The sequence below is a fragment of the Trachemys scripta genome, chromosome 4 (genome assembly GCF_013100865.1).
Source record: "Trachemys scripta elegans isolate TJP31775 chromosome 4, CAS_Tse_1.0, whole genome shotgun sequence".
Taxonomy (NCBI): Eukaryota; Metazoa; Chordata; order Testudines; family Emydidae; genus Trachemys; species Trachemys scripta.
Window position 1 is genome coordinate 21,553,325 of NC_048301.1, and position 19,974 is coordinate 21,573,298.

General features: G+C 47.1%; 1 protein-coding gene across 1 annotated transcript in view; it reads right to left on the reverse strand.

Annotated features, from left to right (window-relative positions):
• AMN (amnion associated transmembrane protein) overlaps positions 1 to 19,974 on the reverse strand; it is a 50,276-nt gene that overhangs the window by 26,497 nt on the left and 3,805 nt on the right. Inside the window, exons 2-3 of the mRNA XM_034770530.1 lie at positions 17,289 to 17,407; positions 17,158 to 17,202 (exon numbers count right to left, since the gene is read on the reverse strand). Coding sequence (XP_034626421.1) covers positions 17,158 to 17,202; positions 17,289 to 17,407 — 164 coding nt within the window. The remainder of the gene's footprint in view (positions 1 to 17,157; positions 17,203 to 17,288; positions 17,408 to 19,974) is intronic.

Here is a 19,974-nt window from a genome sequence, read left to right on the forward strand (position 1 = left end):
AATTGCCTATAAACCAGGCTCCTTCCCAGGTCCATTTTGAGCTGAGCAATGACGTGTGCCAAAGAACTGGCTCCAATAAACTGGTGATTTCAGCTGCCCTCTGTTCCTGTCAAAGAGTACTCGGGGGCCAGCACTACACCGAGAGCGTTAGTATTTTTAGTATTAGCATTTTTTTCTTCTCAGCTATTGTTCAATAACTTATTGCTTTGGTCTCTATTATGAAATGTTACGACAACTGACATGTTTTCAAGACTTTTGGAAAGTATCAACTAAAAACAGTTTTAGGGCTGTGTGTATGGATATAAAGACACCTCTGTAACTTAAGTATTGCAGCACAGTGCTAGTGCCTGAGAACCAGGAAGTCAAACGCACTAGAAATTGTTCATAAGCAAAAATGAAACTGACTAGCCTGTTTTCAGAAATAGGGAGGGATCGGGGGGGGAACAAGCAACTGAAATGATGAGAATCAAATTCTCCCTTTAGAATTAGGTCCATTTTAATAATCTAAGGTTCTACTAATGACACAGACATGGGAATGTGTCTTTTAAAATGCATGGCTTATAACCAGACGGAGTCACTTTAAAGGTCCAGCTGATTAATGAGGGTTACAGTATGTTGATCGGCAATGGCACCGTGACTGATGTATCATAATCATCAGTGCAGGAAAAAATGTCAAACTTCCTTTGCTCACCCAAAAGAGCAAAGCTCATCATTACAGTTGACCATTCCATCATCTTTATTTTCATTCACTGAGCCAAACTATGATCATTTTTGCTTTGTCTAGTGTGTGCCAGATTTCCCTGTTTGTAACTCAGTGACTGCACCAGAACACTGGGCTCTGCAGTGCTCCAAGCACGTGTGAGCTCTGCAAGCGGCTAGTTAGCAGTCAAGGCTATGTGCTGATTTGTGATATATTGTACCTAGATTGCTTAGTCCCTGCATCAAGTCCTTAGCTGACATTGCAGGGCTGCGTCTGAAAAGCAGCACTACAGTATCATCGAGTGACTGGTTAAGTTAAGCCACCACCGTAATTAAAGTTTTAAAAAAGCAGATTTCACTATCATCCGCCTAATTCCTTCACCTCTATTTACAAATCTGTCCTTGTGTGTGCTTGTCAGGTCCTTCCTGCAGGTGGCAGCAATGTGCCCAAGCACTAGCTTACACACAGGCAGGCTTCCCAGTGTGGGGATAGCAGAGGCAGGTCATTCTTTCTTTAACTGGAAAGGGAAATTTAGGAGTACGAGGGAGTTTGTTAACATCCTCTTGCTGCAGCGCAGGGTGTTCGCAGAACAAGCTTTAATACAAAAGGAGTAGGGTCAGTTAGGTCTGATCAGGTTGGTGGCAGTAGGACAGGGTGACCAGACGTCCCGATATTAGGGGATTTGTCTTATTTAAGCACCTATCCCCTCCCCCTCAAAAAAGTGTCCCAATTTTTCACACTTGCTCTCTGGTCACTCTACTGTAGGAAGAGACAAGGCTCTGGGTCAAATCCATCTTTGGGTCAATTCCTTTGACTTCACTCAAGTTATATCCAGGATTAATTTGCCTCAAGGATTTTTCTTCGTGGATGAAATCCGCACCTCCACTCTTGGGCTTGTTACTTGCACCCTAACCCACGCCCGCCCACGTGCCCACACATGCGCATTTTCCTTGCACGGCAGCACCTCTCCCAGAGTGCCCCCTCGCATACTGCCTGCTACCTACTTACGGGCCAGATTTTCAAGTGCTCAGCACCCACAACAGGGGCCTGGTTTGCAAAAGCACTCAGCTGCCATTAAATATGGGCCAGATTTACCAAGGAAATTTGCCAATGCCCCCACCATGCTGAGCTCTGGAAAAGCTGGGCACACGAGAGCTGAGCACTTCTGAAAAACAGGGTCCTCACTGCTCCTTTGCACATTTCCCTCCATTTCCAGAGCCCACGTAGGCCATATGCCCTCGGTCAGTCCGAAGTCACACTCACACCTGCTCCAGACCCCTATCTACCATGCCTCTAGGGCCTTTCTTTCTTCCTTGTGCAGAGCTGTAGGGGAAAAAATCCCCTGTTTTCCTCTCTTATAATAATACTTTGCAAATATATAGCACAGCTCAACTTCAAAGATCTGTACAGCATCACCGGCGCCTTTCACCTACTGGCTCCTCATTGTGGTGACCACCTTCCTATGGGGAGGACTGGATGTGACTCTTGCTATCATCCATCAGGGATGCTGCTCCAGCTGGCCAGAGGAAGCCACTGGAAAGTAACACATGGGGCCTGACGCTCAGATACTGTAAATCAGCAGAGCTGAACTGCCCTGATTAACACCTGCTCTGGATCTGGCCCATGCTGTTTCCCAATTCTGCCAGCAGAGGGAGCTCAGGACTGGAACTCAGGTCTGGCCCATGGCAATGAATAAATCACTGAGCTATACCAAAGAATAGTTGGAAAACCTTAAGAAAATCTTTGCAGGGCCTGGCTACCCTCAGGGTTACACTGTTATACCAGGAGATAAAGGAAAGAACATTTGGGAAGTGACAGGTGGAAGGAGCAGAAATGATAAAACGCCGGTAATATGGGGGTGGGGAGCTGGCCATGAAAGGCGAGTACCTGCCCCTTTCCTTGCTGTCCCTGTTCATGGATCACTTCCCTATGCTCAGACAAGACACGGAGAGCTAGAGCCTCAGGTGAGAGACGATTTGTAGCAGCTTTTGCAACAAGGAAGAGGGCAGGTTGTCCTGATGAATGAGGGGAGGCCTGTGGATGTATCCATCTGTTTGAGGGGCTATAGACTAGTCCAGCCCTTCGGACCTCTCCCTGGCTCCGAAAGGCGGGATTCATCCCATCAGAGCAATACTGGTACCAACTCACTATTGGAATCTTTGTGGAGCCATGGCAGGGTTCGAACAGAGTGACATTCTGACCCCATTGAACTCAATGGCAAAACTCCCATTGACTTCAGTAGAGGTAGGATATCACTCCTGGTAGATATTGAGGCAAAAATACCCACCTTAGTCACCGCACAGAGAGACCTGCATTGCAATATGCCCCTGCCAGTTCACAGAATCATAGAAAATTAGGGTTGGAAGGGACCTCAGGAGGTCATCTAGTCCAACTCCCTGCTCAAAGCAGGACCAATTCCCAACTAAATCATCGCAGCCAGGGCTTTGTCAAGCCTGACCTTAAAAACCTATAAGGAAGGAGATTCCACTACTTCCCTAGGTAACCCATTCCAGTGCTTCACCACCCTCCTAGAAAAAAGATTTTCCTAATATCCAACCTAAACCTCCCCCACTGCAACTTGAGACCATTACTCCTTGTTCTGTCATGTGGTACCACTGAGAACAGTCTAGATCCATCCTCTTTGGAACCCCCTTTCAGGTAGTTGAAAGCAGCTATCAAATCCCCCCTCATTCTTCTCTTCTGCAGACTAAACAATCCCAGTTCCTTCACCCTCTCCTCATAAGTCATGTGTTCCAGCCCCCTATCATTTTTGTTGCCCTCCGCTGGACTCTTTTCAATTTTTCCACGTCCTTCTTGTAGTGTGGGGCCCAGTACTCCAGATGAGGCCTCACCAATGTCAAATAGAGGGGAATGATCATGTCCCTTGATCTGCTGGCAATGCCCCTACTTATACAGCCCAAAATGTCCTTAGCCTTCTTGGCAACCAGAGCACCCTGTTGACTCATATCCAGCTTCATTCCCAGACTAACACGGGCACAGTTACTTACATACTGTTAAGTACTGAGGCTGTAACAGTTTTAGCTGCTAGTCTCAAGAGAGGCGAGACATCCCCGTAGAATCACATTACTATGACCATGCCCAGGCCGGCTCCAAATAGGCTGATTAAGCAGAGCATGCCAAAGGCAATAATAAATGAACAGAAATCCTTTTAATAAGGCTTAATGGCCTAGACTGAATGAGGGGACTGGACATGGCCTGTCAGATCATGTAAAGATGACACGGCACGTTCCACGCTCTGTGCAGCGCGAGAAAGGATCCAGTCACCACCAGCACCGAGGATCAGCTGTATGCCCTGCTTCAGATCTACAGGCAAGCTGAGAACAAAGCCCTTTTTCTGAACTGCATCTCCTCCCTTGCTCCGCACAGTGCTCTTCAGTGCTGAGAAACCCAGTGTCATGAACAGTCTCCAGGAGAGAGATCAGACTTCTGGTGTTATTCCAGGGATGAAGTGTTCAACTGGGGCATTGGTCCCGTTGGCCCTTGGAGGGAAGGGGAGCACATTCCACCATCCAAGTGAGCAAAGGCTACTAGCGGGCACAAGTAAGAGTAAGTGCTAGGCACAGTCCACTGCACTGAGGAACCCATCCCTTGTGTCCTTCCCAACTTGCAAGAGGGCAGGATATAAAAGGTGGGGAGTGGGCAAAGACTGGGTGTATCTAAGGAGACCTGGGAATAAGCACAATCCTCCACGTGCTACTGAGCCGCTTAACTTCGTGCTTCCCCTTAAGCCTCACTCCTGCAGCTAGGTTGGAGCAACTTGGCAGCAGCACTCTCATTAATGCAGGATCAGTTCTTCTGCTCTGTCGGCTCATCACTCTTTACCTTGAGTTTATATGCACAACCCGCTGCTGCTGCTGCACCTGCTCTGGGCAGGATCAAGCCTAAACTCATTCGTTCTGGCAGCTAAATCCCAACGCTAGGGACAGCCAATAAAACAAGGTTCCTAAACATAAACAGTTAGCACTTTAAAAATGGAAGGCTGCGTATTTCGGAGCTGGGCTGGTCCATGCTGTTTGCAGCCAGAATGAAGGGTGATCAGGCACTCTGCGAACTCCCCGTCCCAGCACTGCAGATGCACTTCAGTTCTCACCCACTTCATCTCCTGTGATCCAGACTGTGTCAGAATGGTCGAGTGGATTTGGGATGGAACCACGTTTGTGTCTGGATGCAACCAAGTGAAACTACTAAGACTTGATGACTTTGAACAACAATTCTGCCCAACCCATGCAAACTTCAGCTAAATGAACACCATAGAATCATAGAATATCAGGGTTGGAAGAGACCTCAGGAGGTCATCTAGTCCCACCCCCTGCTCAAAGCAGGACCAACACCAACCTCAGGCCTTAAAAACCTCTAAGAATGGAGATTCCACCACCTCCCTAGGTAACCCATTCCAGTGCTTCACCACCCTCCTAGTGAAAAATTTTTTCCTAATATCCAACCTAAACCTCCCGCACCGCAACTTGAGACCATTACTCCTTGTTCTGTCATCTGCCACCACTGAGAACAGCCGAGCTCCATCCTCTTTGGAACCCGCCTTCAGGTAGTTGAAGGCTGCTATCAAATCCCCCCTCACTCTTCTCTTCTGCAGACTAAATAACCCCAGTTCCCTCAGCCTCTCCTTGTAAGTCATGTGCCCCAGCCCCCTAATCATTTTTGTTGCCCTCCGCTGGACTCTCTCCAATTTGTTCACCTCCCTTCTGTAGTGGGGGACCCAAAACTGGATGCAATACTCCAGGCGTGGCCTCACCAGTGCCAAATAATCTCTTCCCTTGATCTGCTGGCAATGCTGGGACTCTGCCTGAGACCCTCCCAAGGACAGCAGGGCCTCTAGTGGCAGTCAGTTCCTGCTCTCTATGGTACTGGTCCAGTTCCCATTGCTGTCACATCCGAGTACCACACAATCTTTGAGGTATTTATCCTCACAACAGCCCTGGGAGATAAAACAGGGTCATTCTCCCCATTTTACAGATAGGGAACTGAGCCACCAAGAGGCCAGTGTCTCAAGCCCAAGGTCTCACAGAAAGTCAGTGGTGGAGCAGGGAATTGAACTGAGGGCTGCTGGGTCCCAGGCTAGTGCCCGAACCACTTGGCCAGCCTACACTTACTGCACAGAGAGAAGGCCTTGCCAAGCAGGGGGTTGTGTAGCCTTTCATTATAAGAGTATTGTAACCAACCCCACTGCAGGGTGCAGCTGTGAGGGTTTTGGGACACCAGTCCCCTCTAGATAGCAGGTAGCTCACTACTGGGCTCAGAGGTAAATGCTGTCAGTGCCCCAAGCCCTACAGGCTATAGCCCTCAATGGGTTCCCATAGACACTCCCCTCTTTAAAGTAATAATGGCAAATGTTACTAGCACTATATGATGGGGCTTTCACCACACACTACCCCCTGGAGGGGTTAATGTAGGCAAGAGAGCATAGGCGCCGGCTTCCGCTGAGTCTGGGGGGGTCTCCACCATGTCCTGCCTCTTCCCACCCCAGCCCCACCTCTTCTCACCCGGTTCTGCCCCCTCCCCTGAGTGTGCCCCCTCCCCACTCCTCCCCCTTCCTCCCAGAGCCTCCTGCATGCTGCGAAATAGCTGATTGCGGTGGGCGGAAGGCATTGGGAGGGAGAGGAAGGAGTTGATCAGCAGGACTGCTGGTGGGTGGGAGGCACTGGGGTGGGAGGGGAGTTGGCTGCCTGTGGGTGCGCCAGCCCCGTCAGTGCCTATGCAAGAGTGGCCAATTAGCATGGGCTTCACCTGGAGGGGATCTAGGACGCAATGAGGCTTAACTGGGGATGAAGCTCACCTGGGAAGAGTTTGGAAGGAGACTTGGATAATACCCAAGAAAGGGGGAGAATTTCAATGTGTCTTGGCCAGAAGGCTACGCCACAAAGAGGAAAGCACTGCAGGTCTGGGCGCATGAGAGAGGCCATGGAGCGAGTGAGTGGGACAACAGGCTGAGCAACCACAGGAAGGGGTGTCAGACCATGTGGTGGGCTAATTCCCAGATGGGCCACTAAGAGGCAACAGAGCGGTAAAAGAGCTCACCCTGTTACAGGCTGCTAGAAATCAAGGTGCAAATTATCCCAGGCAAAATGGGTGAAATCCTGGCTTCACTGAGGTAAACAGGAGTTTTGCCATTGACCTCAATGGGGCCAGCACGTCACCCAGTGATTTTAAGTTAAAATAAAAGGATCAACCCAGCAGTTCTTAACCCAGCCTCTAGGAGGTTATTATGAGGCACAGAAAGACTTAATGATTTACCTGAGGTTCCAGTGGAAGAAGTGAGGCTAGAACCCAGGAGGGCTGACTACTAGTCCCCTGTTCTCGTCACCAGACTAGAGCCCCTTGTTCACTGTGGATGGAAGAGCCCTACAATAAATGTTAGGGTCTCTTTCCCCTGTTTTGGTCACTGTCCTGGATGCCTGGTGCACTGAGCTGTATCAATAGATTGTGCAGTGTTCCTATTCCCCGAGGAGCACACCTGCAAATGAATAGGATTCCCCAGAGAAATCCATCTCTAGACTGTCATTTGTACTGACACAGCCTGACGGCCCAATCTTGATTCTGTGCAGCTGGATCGTTGCCAATAGCTGAAGCGATGGTCTTTTGCTAAGAGCACAGCTGCTAACTCATTTATTGATCAAGCGAATAGAAAGTGGGTTTTAAAGCACAGATACCTGTAATGTGCCCACCAATTTTTTGGGTTGCTAAAGGCAAAATCACCACCCACCAGCCCAGGTCCTGTACTGATCTAACTCAGTGACAGCTCTCCACCCCCACTGTCACTTGATTCCTTTCCCTCTCTGCTAAATCTCTTCTTCTTTCTTACCACTTCCCTATTCAGGCTCAGCGACTTTTGTAGCCTTTTTCTAACACACATGATTACATACCTGGCTGTCATGCAAACTGATCTCTCTAAGATCCACTGATATCTGGTCCACGTACCAAGTCTTTGGCTTTCCCCTTGATTGTCTTCTGTCCACCATGACCATCGCAAGGGCCATCCTAACCAATATCACTCTCAGGTCTCCATGGTCACGTCCATACCAATGTAGCCTAGCCTCCCTCAACTTTTCTTCAACTCGGGCAACCTGCATTAGGTCCCTCACAACCTTATTTCATTTTCTATCACAGAGTGTCCGACCATTTGACCATCTTGACACTGCATGCATCTCAACATCATCGTTTCTGGAGTGGAAAGAATGCTGATTGCTGGTGGCTGGCCAGGTCTCTGCTCCATGCATTAGAACAGATTGATTTACAGTTTTATACACTCTACCTTTTAACTTTACTGGCATCTTGAACTGGGGTCAGCTCCTGCCATTTGTACCAAACTGCTTTGGTGTGATGCTGGACATTGCAGGACAGCCGTTGTCAGCAACCAGCTAACCTAGGTATTTAAATTCCCTCTCTGCTGGATAATAATATGAGAGAGAGCATTTGTTCCAGAGCTGCCTTATATAGGCATAAAACATCCACCCCCATAATCCCTATACTCCAGCTTCCTGTTCTTTTCTCTCTGAAATACACCAGGATTATGGGTAATTTTAGTTCTGTGGCAAGGAATGAGGTGATTGTTCTAGCAGCTACAACGGTTGCTATCAGCATATCTCCATGCTTGTCCAGGTGTCAGTGAGGGCAGAACAGGAAGACAATGGGACTGTACAGGTGGCTCCCCATCTACAAACTGGGGCTATTTAGATTAACCCACTTTCACAAAGCACTTTAAGCTCAACAGGTGAAAAGCACCATATACTAACAATCATTACTATTTATTATTTGCATTACCATAGGGTCTAGGAATCATAGTCAAGGATCAGGACACTGAGCAAACACAGAACAGAAAGACTGTCCCTGCCCCCAAAGAGTTGACAGTCTAAGACAGGAGACAACAGATGGATATAGACAGAGGGGGGAGTGTAAGGAAACAATGAGACAGTATTGATCAGCATGATAGGCAGTGGTCTCATCACACCAGCTATCTAGCCATTGTCAAGTCTTTTGTAGGCCTCACAGCAGTATGTATATTTCTTTACATAGCACAATAAGTTTGTCCGTGGTGACAGGCAAATAAAGCCAAAGTCCCTGTGCTGAAGAGTTTACGTGCAAGACCCTAGTATGAATTGTTTTTATTGCCTCTCGGAGAGCTGGATTAACTACATCAATGGAAAAACCCATTCTATGGATACAGGAAGCGTCTACGCGACAGCTGCTACAGGGACACAGGTGCTGCTCTGGAACGCTGCCACTGTAACAGCTGTAGTGTAGACATAGCCTAACATGCTATTTTGCCCTTGAGAAGGCTTCTCCTATACAGTGTAAGAAATCTAAACAGAGTTTTGTTTTGCTCTAGTCTGTTGCTGTTCCCAAGAGTAACAGGAAATGATGGTATCTGAAAAGCTCCTCCACTATAGGGTGACCAGATGTCCCGATTTTATAGGGACAGTCCTGATTTTTGGGTCTTTTTTTTATATAGGCTCCTATTACCCCCCACCCCCTGTCCCGATATTTCACATTTGCTGACTGGTCACCCTACCCCACTAGGAACTGTTTTGTAGGGAACAACCATGCTCCAGGAGGGCTTGGGCTGCATGACCTCACAGGCTTTGATTGCAGTCCTTTCTCACATTCACCAGGAGTCAATGGGAATTGTGTTTGATTTGGCCCTGTAATTTTATGCACACACAGATACATAACACACAGGTTCCTAAGATACCCTTTGACATGCACAGATTTCCACCTGCATCACAGGGAAAATCGCCCTTCCTCTCTGTATATTTAGCCAGCACTCCTGCTGTTTCAGAAGCTAAGGGACCGACAGTGCGTAGGACTAGTGTGAAACATTGCAATTCATTAGAACCAGGCCCCAGGAGAGCAGTTGGCATTTCAAGATCAACCTCTACCAGAAACAGAGGAGTGTCCTGCTGCAAAGCTTAGTACATTCTGCTCTTACAATTAGGTGACTACAAATATAACCCGGGGAGATGAGCACTTTGCACACCAGCAATCCTGCGCGTTTGTGTGCTTGTTTCACCCGCCAGCCTGAATAGCAAAGGGCCTGCATGAGATTGGCAATACTAGACGCCATTTGCAACGCTGACATCTGACTCAGACAGCGGTGGCACAGATGTTGGAGAGCGAGTCCAGGGTTAGAATGCTAATTCCCAGTTGCATGCAGGCAACGCGACTGGTTTTTAAACATCTTTCTTTCCCCTCTCTCTGCAGGATTGTGCGCCGCATGAGGATCAGCTTTCATTCCTGCACTTTTAAGGAGGATCAGTGCGCTAGGGTTCACATGCACATCTTGTCCTCACCGCATTATTGAGGCGTACGTGTGCAAGGCACATTAACCAGGGAATGTGTGTTTCAAAGACGAGCCTGGGCGCTCAGCAGCAGCCTCCGTAAGCTACCAATGCGGAGGTTGCTATGGCCACTCTTCTCCTTTCACATAACAGAGTGAGGAGAGAGACGACCTGCATAGATTGGCTGATGCTGCAATAACCCCCTTGTTTACATCTGCAGAGCTTCTTCATCAGTACCCACGTTCAACGGTGCAGGTTCCACCAGCCGCAGGCAGGCGCTGCCCCATTTCACTCGCTGCGGGGGGAGACAATTACAAAAATAACCATATGTTCACGAGGGATCCCCAAGGCCACAGGCCCAATGCCGTTCCACTGCACAAAGGAAGGGGAAGGATTCCAGGTGGTTGCCACGGATGCGTGGGCAGATCAGGCAGATGGGGGGGGGGCTGGCTGCAGGACAGTGGGTGGAGCATGGTTAAAGATGGGGATGGAGCCAGAAAAGCCATCACTGCATGGTCTCTGCCCCCTCCCCACAATAGGGCTACATTAGGGGCACACAGGGCTACTCCAGCCATGTCAATAGAATGGCTGCACAGTTGCTTGACAGATTTGGGAGTGGCCCTGGAGACCAAATGGCCGATGTGGGCAGCAGCACTGCAAGCCTCTCTGGCCAACGCGCCTCAGCCCTCTCCTAGAGGGCCCATTCCTGAGGGGAGCACGCAGTTCAGTCTCCATTGTCCAGTTAGTCCTTGTTCTCGGTGTGGGCAGCATCACCATCCAAGCCATTTCGCTCCAGCTGAGGTGGTGAGTCTTCAGATCTGGCCACCGATCCCCTGGGAACTGATCTGAGGCTACAGAACTCAGTTTCAGTGCGCTACTGAGCAGCCATCAGATCGGAACAACTTCCAGCCAGTACAAACCGAGGGTAAAATCTTTGAAAGCACCTAAGTGACTTTGGTGACTAAGTCCCATTGACATTCATTGAGACGTAGGCGCCTAATGGCCAAATTTTCAATGGTATTTAGGCACCTAAAGATGCAATAGGTGCCTGGTGGGATTTTCAAAAGCGCCTAGGCACCTAATTCCCATTGATTTCAATAGGCGCTGGGCACCTCAGTACTTCTGGAAAATCCCACTAGGCGCCTACCACATCTTTAGGTGCCGCAATAACTTTGAAATACTGCCTTTTAGTGCCCTAAGTGCTCAAGCCCTTTTTGAAAATGGCTCCTAAATCACTTAGGTACTTTTGAAAATTGTACCCCTAGTCTGGATTTGAAGTGGTGACCTAGAACCAGGTTCTGATCCACTAACAACCCAAATTTGGCTTCTGTCCAAATTACTGACTTGTACAAGAATGGGCCCAGTTCTGCCAGGTGCCGAGTCCTCCAAACTCCCAGCATGTTCACGGGGCCCAGCTCAGAAGCTGATCATTGGGAGCTGAAGGCACTCAGCATCTTGCCAGAGCAAGCCCTTCGAGCACAGCCTATAGGATACCAAGTTTTATGTATATTGAGTACCTCATGGCCGACAATGCAGAGGGTGAATCCTGTATTCTCTGAGGTAAATTGCAACAGCCAGCTTCTGCTCAGCTCCCGTTAGACTGTCACGCACAGCCAGTTTAGGGGCTTTGTTAAACCTGGACTAGATCCAGGGCAGATTAATGTGTGGAGTGAGATTTTGACAGGTGGCTCCTATGAGTGACAGCACTGAGGACAGTTCCAAAGAGATGAAGCAGGCTTTTACACATTGATTTTTTTTAACCCCAAGAGCATAAAATAAGTTCCTGTTTTTAAGATTCTAGCTGAATAAGGAGAGCACACTTTCTCTCCCTGCATCACAGCTAAATGTCATTGCAGAGCCGGCTGGAATATTGAGTTACATTGATTCTCTACAAAATCCAGAATTGGCTATCAAAACAAAAAATGATAACCTCCATATCCTATTTAGCCCTTCAACACTACCTTGTACACACACACACACACACACACACACACACACAGCACCAAGGTTTTGTCATGCTGTGTATTCCCAAGTGGACAGGCAGGACACCACCAATGGCCATAAACTGGGAGCACCCCTGGAACACTGCAGTCAGTTCTGAGTGCCTCAATGTCAAAAAGATGTAGAGAAACCAATGAGAATTCAGAGATGAACAGCAAAAATGATCAGAGGGACGAAGGGACTGATTTCTGAGGAAACATAAAAAGAGCTAAATATTGAGAATTAGCTTGTCTACTACGCTAAGACTATGGGCATGACAACTGTCTACAAAATATCTGAAAAGGGGTAAGACCTAGGAGACAAGTTGGACGAATAGGATGGAAGTAAGAAAAGGAAAATGGAGAATGAAGATGTGGAAAACTTGCAGGGACGAGATCTATAAGATCCAGATCCTCAGAGGTATTTAGGTGCCTAATTCCTATTGACTCAAGTCAATAGGAGCTTAAGTCCCTTATCTGAATTTCGCCCTTTGATTGTACGGTATGTGACGGCCACTTCTTTGGCCAAAGGCTGTATAGCGTCTCCATGGAGACTCAAAAGCTTAATGTAGTCCTGCTGATTTATGTGATTAATTTCACAGAAATATTGAGGATACAGTCTAAAAAGGCACATTTCTGCTTTTCTCTCTAATCCTGAAAATCAATTTTTCTGATGACCCAGTCACCAAATTTCAGGCCATTCCCAGGAGTGTGGGGGCAGATCAATTCCTTGATTTTTAAAAAATCCTGAACCTTGGCATTATTTTTATCACCTGGTGACAAAGAACAAAGAACAGAAACCCACCTACCACACATGGAGAGAGCTGAGCTGAACCAGAAACCTAGAAAACTTGGTCTGATCAATATAGTGTAAATCTTTATGTCTGTTACACTTTGACCAAATGAATGGTCTGCATTATATACGGTGGCTGATTGGGGGCCTGCTGTCAGTCTCGTTGTTTATAGACACCCTGTTTTACAGCAGCAGCACTTGGGTCAGTATGCAAAGGGCCCTGAGGTGGACCTTTAGCTGTTGTAAATTGTTGAAGTCAAAGGAGCTGTGACAATTCACACCAGCTGAGGATCCGACCCCATATATTTTGTAGTGGGTTTTGACTGTAAATTCTTCCGGGCAAGGTTGGAGTCTTGTTCCACATCTTTAAAGTACCACGTACATCCGTGGTGCCATGTTAATGTTAAAAAGTAATAACTTGGCACTCTGATTTGGCATGACTTAAGTCTTTTCATGGGGTTAGATCTGGAGAGTGTCTGGACCCACTTTATAGCCATCAGATCCAAAAGCCAAAATTCAGAGCCAGTTGTTCCAATCGGGCTCCATTTCATGGAAAGGGACCTAAGGAGAGGACTTTGGATTTAGCTGAGGATCCCAACTTCCCCGAAGATTGAGGGCTTTCGCTTTGGGTTCCTATCTCACAAAAATCCTATAAAACATAAATTCTGAGGCTAAATGACTTCAGCACATTCCCATGCATTAGAAGCCTATATAATATGCTGCAAAATAATTGTCTAAAGCTGAGGAGGTTCAGAGCCGTAATTAGACATAAAATCCCTCAGAGCATGGCAAGAATGAAATCTTCAGCTGAGATTCTCATAGCAGAGCTCCCGTCAGCTGATGCCAGACACATCCTCTGGGGTGCAAACTAAAGGAGCGGGGAGGAGGTTTGGGAATCAGGCTGGGACTAAGGGTCTGACATCACAGCAGCAAAGCTAGCAGCTAGTTAAGGGTCTGATTCTGGGAGGGCGCAGCATCCTCAACTCCAATTAGCTTCCACGGGCACTTGAGGGTGCTCAGCACGTTGCAGGATCAAGCCCTCCATCATGTATATTGATAAAGATGTAATAGACACGAGGGAAAAGCTGCTGTGTGGGTGAGATGAGTTATATTTACCACTCTAAATCCTCCCCGCCTAACGCCTACGCGTGGCAAGGGACAAACCTGCCTCTTAGACATGAACTAGTTACTGAGGTCTGCAGCAGCCTATTTATTTTTAAGCACAACTGCAGCATTAATTTCAAATGGCAAGTTCTGCTTAAAAACCATAGCACAATGTGGTGCTTAGATCAGTACCCAGGCCAGGTAACAGTTTCTTCAGTCTGCTTGAATAACTTGACCCTTTCTTAGTTGCTGTAGAATCCCAGTACGTCAATGTTCCCTCATAAGTCCTTCAGGTAAGACAGAATTCCTATTCCATTACAGATGAAGTTGTTATTTGTATTAAGCTTTTATGATGTCCATTTTTTGCTCAGGAGATATGGTCTGTCTTAGTTTTTTTTTAAATCTTAGCTGTTAAGCTTCTTTTTGAAAGGCTAATGCCATAATGAATAATAATAAATACTTTGCAGTTATGCACTTTCAACAGTGGATTGCAAAGTATTTTATAAATATTATCCATTAATCAGTAAACAAAATAAAATCTACTGAACCGATATTTGGCACTTCTTTTTTTTCTAGTAAATTTCACATCATTTAACAATTATATTGGTACATATTTCATATACACATTTTTTCCTGCTAATATTCACATCATTTACAAATTCCATATTTTATAGTTTAGATAGATAGATAGATGATAATTCCGCCAAGCATTTGTAGACGAGTTAAATGTGGCACTCTGTGTTATTAAAGCACCAAAGCGATCAGTAGTTTAGGCAGCTTGTACAAATTATAGTCCAACATTTTATAGGGCCTATTTGGATACAGTGACACACACAAAAAGGAAAGTGGCCAAGAAAAGTTTTCAAAGTACTTATGGCAGCTAAAAATGAAAAAATGACAAGGACAATTCTGTCACAACTAGATCACATCTGGGTGAAAATCCTAGGGCCTGGACTCTAAGGTGATGGGTACATTAGAATTGCCCCAAACAAATCCAATTATAATAGGTATAAGGACAGCTAGAAAAATCAGGTCACCATGGCAACCTCAGCTGCCATTTCCACAAGCAAATGTTCTTTGCACAGAAATCAAGACAGACTGACTTTCGTGTGACATGATCGCGGTTAACAGGAATATCTGGCTGCCTGCCAGGGCGGTGCACACATCACACAATTTGCTTTAAACTCCCATTTCCTCCCTACATGATACATTCTTGAAACCCTCTAAAAATGGTCACTATTCAAAGAGAGCTTAGTGAAGAGAGGGGAAAAGATTTGGGACATTAGCTAAGCATGATATTTTTGAATGAATGGAAAGTGCCAACTGAGAGTTCATACCTCTCCTTGAGTATGGAGCACCTCTGACATCCTGAAGAGCCTCCCATTGACAAGAAATAAAAAACAGGAAAGACCCATTAAGCTGCCTAGTTCATCCCCCTGCAAACGCTAGTGCTCCCTACAGCGTATCCTCGATCTCTCTCTGTCCTGTCAGTTTTTAAATGGTGCTCAGTGGTGATAGGATAACCTGGAACTACCACAGAGTGGGCAGAGAGCCAGACAGAAAAGGCACACTGGTGTCTGTGGCCCTGATGATATAGTTCTTATACCACACTCCTCACTATGGCCCTGATCCAGCCAAGCACTACAGCACCTGCTTAGCTCTATGCACATGGATAGTCCCCATGGAAGTCAGTGACTAGACGGACAACAAGCTCTAACTCAAGTGATAGGGCTTCCACTGCTTCCCTCAGGGAGGCTATTCCATCGATTTTTTTTGGCACCGTACAGCTGCTCTCAGATCTGTTTGAAGACTTGATGGTGTTTTCGCTTGGTAGCTTTCGTTACGAACTAGAACGCTACAGTATATGGGGCCTCATGCACAAAAGTTGTTATTGTTAATATTATTTTGCCAACAGGATTTTTTCCCTTGTGGCCATCTTAACTTCTCCTTTGTTTCACCTGATCCCATGACACTCTGTTACAAGCCCTGCTGTTTTTATGCCCTTCAAATGCTCTCCCAGAAGGCAGTGAGTGCTCTCAGCTGCCACGGGAGTGAGTGGAAGATGAAGGAACTCAGAACTTCTCAGCACTAGATCTTATTCATTCACTTGCTCAAGCTCCTATATAAATACCGCATCCTTTGCTGGTTCCTCCCTTCACCCCCAGAGCCAATATTGATGCTTTTTTCTGCCCTCCCTCCAGGTTACTGCTATCTCTCTGAGATGTGGATGCCCAGAACTGAGCACACCTTCAAGGTACAACCTCACCATGGAGGAGCCCTCAGCCCCAGAGCCTTGGCCTGATCCCTCCTACATACGCTGCCACCACAACGTTGCATTGGAGGATAATTTGATTTCTTTCCAAATGCCTCCCCTCCCACCAGCTCTGGTACCACCCTCCATGAAGTACATTAATATGTCTGGTTATCCTGGGGTGACTGTGGTGCAAGTCAGAACCAGCATTTTTCTCCCCATGGAAACAAGAAGAGCGCTATTTGCTCAGCCTGGACAATGAATGGCTTCCTTGGAGAACAGCACCGACACAGTTCCAAAAACAACCAATATGGGGCTGTTCTGTAACACTTCACCCACCCTGGCCTTCCCAGCAAAACTCCAACCATAGGTGGTAGGTATAATAGGCCAGGGGAGGCTAAGCTGAGGAGGTTCTCCCTGGACTCCAGAGACATTACTGATGAACCTGGGAAGCTGAGTAGCAGATACCACCTCCTCAGCCACCCTGGAACCTGCATGGTGCATATAAAAAGCTCAGTGTTCTTTGAGAAGAGCTTTTGCTTTTCTCACCGAGTGGCTCTGGGTCTTGGAAGGTATGGCTGGGGCCAGGCGCAGCTGGGCCCAACCTGGGGCTCCTCCAGCCATGGAGGTGTGGGGAGGAGGGGGGCAGAGAGGGGCTTGGGCCTGCCTGGGGCTCCTCCAGGTGTGGGGGGAGCGGGAGTGGGTGGGCTCAGGGCTCCAACCATGGCAGGCGGGAAGGAGGGCTCAGGGCTCTGGCAACAGGAGTTTGGGCCTTGGGAGGAAGGAGCAGGGCCAGGGGGCTAGCCTCCCCGAAGGGGGGGTTCACCCGCCCCCCATGACTCCAGCTGCCTGTGAAAACACACCTGAGCCAGCCAGGTCATCGGATGAGACACCAGAAGTGGCTAGGGAACCCAGGTATCCTGCACTGCAGCAGTCCTTGCGTCACTTAGATGGCCCTGTCTCATATTTTTGACAGCATTCATCACCACCACATTTGGTGCTGTAGTACATGTCCTTACCATGTCTGTCAGAGAATGAGTTGACTGGACGAAGACCGAGATCTCCTGCAAGAAATGCAAAAAAGCTGAGGGCATTTTCTACAAGCAGGTAGAGACTGGCCCAAATTAATGCTATTTTGAAAATCAAATACCTGATTACTCTTGAAAAGGACCACATCGTTAGCACACGGGATTCTGTCTTTATCCCAGTTGGAAGCATTTTCAAAATTGGTGTTCGGAATCCATTGTTTGTACACAGCAATCGAAGCAGCTAGGCGAGGCAAAGAAAGAAATGGAATTCAACTCTATTCTGTTTCTACACAGCAATTTCCAGACACGCTGTGGGCCAGATAGTGTATGTTACTGTAGCTCTATTGAGGTCAATGGAGCTACAGGAACTAACACCAGCTGAGGATCCAGCCCTGTATAGCCCCCAAACTCTTGTTAATACAGTCACACAAAGATAAACAACACTCAGCAAAGAAATGAGTTGCCAGTGTCTCAGACTGGAACTGGAGGGCCCAGTCATGTCAGCTGTTCCTCAGATCTTACTCAGGCAAAATGCTCATCAACTTGCTGACTTTGACACTGGTTTGCAACCTACGCACTGCTGGTGTAAGAGCCTTCTCCAGTGCAGCGCCTCTGGACCGCCAACCCAAAGCATTCAAAACACCATGATTCAGGCCCCTCCCCCACCCCATGAGTTTGGCTTTAAAATCATCAGATTTGAATAATACTACCTGTTGGGTCCTTTTGATCTGCCTTCTGGTCTCTGAGCCTTTACAGGCCATGTTTGCAAGCTTTTGTCCACAGCCAGGAGGACTAGAAACTTTTTTTTTTTTTAAATGAAAGCTGAGATTCTCAAGTAATAACATGACTCCAGGAGCTTAAGAAAAACACCTCAATTTGTCAGGCTCATGATGAAATCATGAGAGTTGGTGACACTGGCTCCTGCCATGTTGAGCACCTTCCTTTATGTTCTTCCAATTCACCAGTCAACCAAGTCTACGCCTCTCCTCTTATTTATCTCTACAGTTGCGTTATTATTACTCACCGAAGGAGACAGGAGTTTAATTGGGTCAGGGCTGAGTAACCACTGAGCCAGCTGGGATCGGGTGTAGAGTAAGTGCAAAAGAGCAAGAAAAAAATGCAGATGATTTTAAACAAGAACAGTAAGTAAGGCCTAGTCTAGACATGGATTTTATACCAGGATAACTATGTCGGTTAGAGACGGGATTTTTTACCAACCCAGTTATACTGGCACAACCCCTAATGTGGAGACAGTCATAGCTGTATAAATGTGCCCGAGGCCTAGTCTATACTAGAAAATTAGGCTGATTTAACTCAGTCACTCAGGGGTGTGAAAAATGCACACCCCTGAGCAAAGTTGTTAAGCGAACCTAAGTTCCCGAGTAGACAGTGCTAAGTCAATGGAAGACTTCTTCCGTCGGCCTAGCTACCACCTCTTGGGGGAGATGGAGTGCCTATGCCGTCAGGAGAACCCTTGCTGTCAGCATAGGTAGTGGTACAGCAGTGCTGCAGAAGAGTTTTAAGTGCAGACAAGCCATTATGCTGGTAACGCTTATTCTTCGCCCCATACAGGAATAGCTACACTGCTACAGCCAAAGCACCTTTATACCTGTATTTTTTATTATTTATAAAGACAAGAGACAACAGAGGGATGCAGACAGATTGGAGAGTACCAAGAGTCAGCATGCTAGGCAGTACGGTAGTATAGCTAATGCAGTGTACAACTTTCCTTTGTAGACAAAGTCTAATTTAGCAACTGGATCTCATGGTGACTCAAGCACTTGTGAACAATCAATACCGTCTAGAGTGGCTGTCAAAATGCCATAGTAAAAGATGAGGAAGTTGGCCCAATTATTCAGCGCGGATAAACTACCTGACAAATGTAGCTGTTGCCTTTCTTTTATGAACTGACTCTTCTGCAGATGCCTTTGCCTACGCCGTGTTGTTGTAGCCATGTGGGTCCCAAGATATTAGAGACAAGGTGAGTGAGGTAAAGCTTTTATTGGACCAACTGCCATTGGTGAGAGAGAGGAGGATTGGTGATTTCTAAACATTAGCCAAATAATCTGGCTGAACCAGCCTCAGTTTATGGTTTGTTTGCAAACAACTCATTTGGACTCTTCACTATTATTCATTACTCAAGGCATGTGGTCAGCTAAGTCACATGATATTGTTTCTACTCCTTGACTTTTCCTACACAAGACAAACAAACACACTTGTCTTGCCACAAGTCCTCTGTCTTGCAAATGAATATGGGAATTGTAGGAAGAATAGCCAGTCCCTAAACACTTGTGCAAACACAAACCTGTTTGCACTAATGATTGTGCATAGCAAATTCAAAGGAGCATGACAATAGTGGTACCAGGCAGCGGTTGGGAATTTGAACCAATGTTTATATACACACCAGATCTGCAGTATTCAACCAGCCTGCCTGGCCCTGATTAAATTACATGCAGCCTGCTTCATTCTGCTGGGATAGATTTAAAGAGACTTATCTGAGACTTAGGCTACATCTACACTACAGGGGGGAGTCGATTTAAGATACGCAAATTCAGCTACGTGAATAGCGTAGCTGAATTCGACATATCGCAGCCGGCTTACCCCACTGTGAGGACCGCGGCAAAATCGACCTCCGCGGCTTCCTGTCGACGGCGCTTACTCCCACCTCCGCTGGTGGAGTAAGAGCGTCGATTAGGGGATCGATTGTCGCATCCCAACGGGACGCGATAAATCGATCCCCAAGAGGTCGATTTCTACCCGCCGATTCAGGCGGGTAGCGTAGACCTAGCCTCAGAGCATCCTTCTGCC